The sequence below is a fragment of the Arachis ipaensis genome, chromosome B04 (assembly GCF_000816755.2).
Source record: "Arachis ipaensis cultivar K30076 chromosome B04, Araip1.1, whole genome shotgun sequence".
Classification (NCBI taxonomy): Eukaryota; Viridiplantae; Streptophyta; class Magnoliopsida; order Fabales; family Fabaceae; genus Arachis; species Arachis ipaensis.
The window spans coordinates 33,579,199-33,583,653 of NC_029788.2; the positions used below are offsets into that span (position 1 = coordinate 33,579,199).

General features: G+C 42.7%; 1 protein-coding gene across 1 annotated transcript in view; it reads left to right on the forward strand.

The window, feature by feature from the left end:
* LOC107636361 (glycine-rich protein 2-like) overlaps positions 3,666 to 4,455 on the forward strand; it is a 3,558-nt gene continuing 2,768 nt past the window's right edge. Inside the window, exon 1 of the mRNA XM_016339880.1 lies at positions 3,666 to 3,820. Within this exon, the coding sequence (XP_016195366.1) occupies positions 3,666 to 3,820 (155 nt within the window). The remainder of the gene's footprint in view (positions 3,821 to 4,455) is intronic.

Sequence of the window (4,455 nt, forward strand, 5' to 3'; positions counted from 1 at the left end):
TGGCATAAAGTTGCTCATCTGGGAAAGATTCGGATATGTCAGTGGAGGGAGAGGAAGTCCCTGCTACTGACTCAATCCGGGATAAGTGATCAGCCACCTGATTTTCTGTCCCTTTTTTGTCTCTAATTTCTATATCAAACTCTTGTAGGAGTAACACCCATCTTATAAGTCTGGGTTTAGACTCTTGCTTAGTGAGTAGATACTTTAGAGCAGCATGGTTAGTATAAATAATAACCTTAGATCCTACTAGGTAGGATCTGAACTTGTCAATGGCATAAACCACTGCAAGTAGCTCCTTTTCTGTAGTAGTGTATTTTTTTGTGCATCATTTAATACGCAACTAGCATAATAAATGACATGCCGAAGCTTGTCATGTCTCTGTCCTAGGACTGCGCCAATTTCATGATCACTTGCATCACACATTAGCTCAAATGGCAAGTCCCAATTGGGTGCAGAGATGATAGGAGCAGTGACAAGCTTGGCTTTTAGAGTTTCAAATGCATGCAGGTACTCTTGGTCAAAGACAAATGGAACATCATTGGACAAGAGATTACACAGGAGTTTGGCGATTTTAGAAAAATCTTTTATGAACCACCTGTAGAATTCTGCATGTCCTAGGAAACTTCTTATTGCCTTGACATTAATAGGTGGAGGTAAGCGTTCTATTACTTCCACCTTAGCTTTATCCACTTCTATATCCTTATTTGAGATCCGATGTTCAAGAACCATGCCTTCAATTACCATGAAGTGGCATTTCTCCCTGTTTAAAACTAGGTTTGTTTCTTGGTATCTTTTCAGGACCAGGGTCAGATGATCAAGACAGGAGTCAAATGAGTCTCCATAAACAGAGAAGTCATCTATGAATACTTCAAGGAATTTCTCTACCATATCAGAGAAGATGGATAACATGCATCTCTGAAAGGTGGCAGGCACATTGCACAGGCCAAATGGCATTCGTCTATAGGCGAATACGCCAGATGGGCATGTGAATGCTGTCTTCTCTTGATCCTATGGATCTACTTCTATTTGATTGTACCTGGAATATTCATCCAGGAAATAATAAAAAGCATGGTCTACTAGTCTTTCTACCATTTGGTCAATGAAGGGTAAAGAAAAGTGATCTTTCCTGGTGGCGTCATTGAGTCTTCTGTAATCAATGCACATACGCCACCCTGTGACTGTCTGACGATTGGATTTTTGACGGTTTAGAATTTCACTAATGAAAAAAGTAAATCTACACTACTCAATTTGCAAGGAATTAAACAACAACAAATCAAATGAACACAATTATCAAGTGGGAGAGAAGTATAGTCAATCACAACAAGAATGAATTCTAACTACAATTGAATGTAAAGAATTAACAACAATAATCAAGGAAATCACAATTATCATGAATTACCTCAAATTGCATTATTGAAAGAAAATAAAGAGAACAAGAGTATCTCAATTACAAAACCTAGAAACAAAATAAGAGAAATTACAACAAGAGAATAGGGATCGAGAGAAGAACCAAAGTGTAGCAATCATCAATTGAAGGTAGAAGTAGAAGGAGACTTGAATTAAACCTAGAACTATGAGATCCTAATCTAACCCTAATTCCTAATCCTAATTTTAGAGAGAAGGGAGAGCTTCTCTCTCTAACTCTAACTACTTCTAAAACTAAACTATGACTAATGATTAGTATTTAAACCTCGGGTCGTTCTCCCTAGGACGTACAATGAAGTGTCTTGTTATCGGTTATGGGTTATTTTGGGGTTTTGGATAAGAAGCATGAAAAGTAAATGGCAATGAAAATAAACTAACAACTATAGAAGGCTCTTGGCAAGGTATGAAAATTAGAAGTCCCATCCTAGTTATCCTTTTTAATTGTGATGAGATTTGTTCATTGCTACCACTTAGTTAACCCTTACTAATTAAAGGAAAGTCAAGTGGGTGAATCAATTTGAGCCACAGAATGGAAAATAAGTGGTTATAAAATGTAACCACATCAATAGGCTCAAGTCTCACAAGCTTGTGTTCTCAATTCAATACATGCTTCACAAGGTATGAATTTCAAGCAAGTTTCAAAAATTTTCTATCAATCAATTGGGTTAATGCCCTATATTTAAACTTTCTTGAAAAACCTCAATGTTTGACTAAGCATTGTTGTGATTGAAAAATTCAAAGAAAAAAAAATTTTTCTTAGTTTACCCTTTTCTTTTTCACTCAAAACCAAATTCTTATGCAAAAAGGGGTGACTAAGTTTCACTCAAAACATGATTTCTAATCACAACCACAAACTAAAAGGAGAATATACAAAAGGAGATATGCGAAAATGTATAAAGAAAAATCACACTAAAATATGGAATCTATCATCCAAAATATCTAAAAGTATCCAAAAGCATCAAAATATCTAAAATCCAAAATAAGCAATAAAAGTATCCAAAGCAAACTAGAAATGCATCAAAATATATACAAAAATGTGCAAAATGAGATAACTAGGCCGAAAAAAGAGTTCACCGGTTCCCAAATAATGCTACCGGTGCCCTCCCTACACTTAAAACCAAGCATCGTCCTCGATGCTAAACCGGAGGATCAGCGGGAGGTGCAACGATAGGCTCTGGCTCCGTCTGTGGCTGTGGGACCGGCTCCATGTGTGCTGGCTCCGTAGTGTCAGGGGCATCCTGCGGAGCTGGTGCCTCCGCGTCCTCCTCCTGATGATCCTGCTCATCGGAGGCCGGAGAATCAGGAAGCGGAGGTAGCTCACACGGCTGTAGAAGATAATGGGCCAGCTGCAGGGGCTGGTGGTGAAGGTGTCCCTATGACAGCCCTAGCCCGAGAGCGGCGGCTAGCAGGTGGCCGCTGTGTTTTCTCTTTTTGGAGGTGGTGGCTACGGCTTTGCCTTTATCCGACATCCTGAAAAGAATATGATAGAATATATGAAACATTTAGCATGTAACAAAGAAGACATGTTCAGGATACCATTATCAAAGAGCAATGATGATGTTGCACTGAATATGGAAAATTGAACAAGTAAGCAAAAGTGACTGAACCAAAACCGTAACCCTCATTAAAGGTAACACCTCGTATGCAAAAGGCACTAATATCATCATAGTCATGAAAGAATTGTTAAAGAGGGTTAAAAGTGAGTGTAAGTAAAATGGTGAAAGAAATTAGTGGGTTAGAAAAGGGGATTAGTGATATGATGATATATCGGCTCAATTGAACGAGAAATTGCGGTTCATGTGCACGGTGATTGTGCAAATCCGGGAAGTCAAAAGGGAAACGGAAATTTGCCCAAAAAAAATCAAAATGAACTAATTTCCTTGAAAATCGGGCAGCATTCCGGCTTAAAATTGGACGTTCCCGGATAGCGGAATAGCACAAACAGCAAGGAAGCAGCAACAATTAAGCACACCAGCAGTGGTACAGCATTCAGGCAGCAAGAAGTGCATAAAAAAAATAGTCCAAAACCAGCATACAACATACAAACAGACAAACAGCAAGTAAGCACATACGGAGCACTTATCAGGCCTAGAATCCTCTATCCAGTCCTAGCTACCTAACCGCAAGTATTTCTAACTAATCCTAACATACAACATTCCAATTCTAACTAACTAACGTGTAGTGCTAAGAATGAACATGAATGAACAAATAGAAAGAAAAATAGAGAAGAATTAACAGAAATGGAGCAGGAACCTGGGAGCCGGGAAGAACTGAAAACGGAAAAGGGGGAAACGACGATAGGGCAGCAGAAACAGATTAGTACTGCCGTGAGCGGTGGCGCGGTGGTTCGAGCGGCGGAAGGGTGGAGGGACGGCGGTGGTGACGGGGTGAGTCGGTCAGAGGAGTAGGAGAGAAGGGGAGAGAGAGGGAGGAAGGTGGTGATGGTGGAGGGAGGGCGGTGAAGACGGCGCGGCGTCGAGGAATGGTGGCGCGTACCGAGAGGAGGAAGAGAGGGTGAGAGAGAGAGAGAATGGGTGGCGGTGAGAGGGGAGGGGAAAGCGAGCAGTGATGGGCGCGGCGGGGGTGACGGAGTGCTCGCCGGAGGTTGGTCGGGAGGGGAGGAAGGTGAGGGATGGGGGAAGAAGAAGATGGAGGTTGAGAGGGGTGGTTTTGCGCGACTGCGCAGTGTGCCTCGCGAGGTAGGGTTATCCTGATTTTTGACTTGGCGCGTACGCGCACCTTGCGCGTCCGCGTCCATTGAGAGAATCGTGGATCCTACGCGCGCGCGTACAACGCACTTAGGCGAGGGTGAGTGAAATAGGGAAGGGCGCGTGCGCGTACCGTGCGCGCACGCGTGCATGGAGTTGGGCTAGGGGCTTAGAGTTGGCCCAACCCAGGCCTAACTCTCTGGAGAATGGCCTGAAGGTTGCGCTACTAGACCTGCGCGCACGCGGCAAGTACGCGTCCGCGGGCATTGAGGGGAATGGAGAACTACGCGTGAGCGTACAGTGCGCGCACGCGTACATGAGA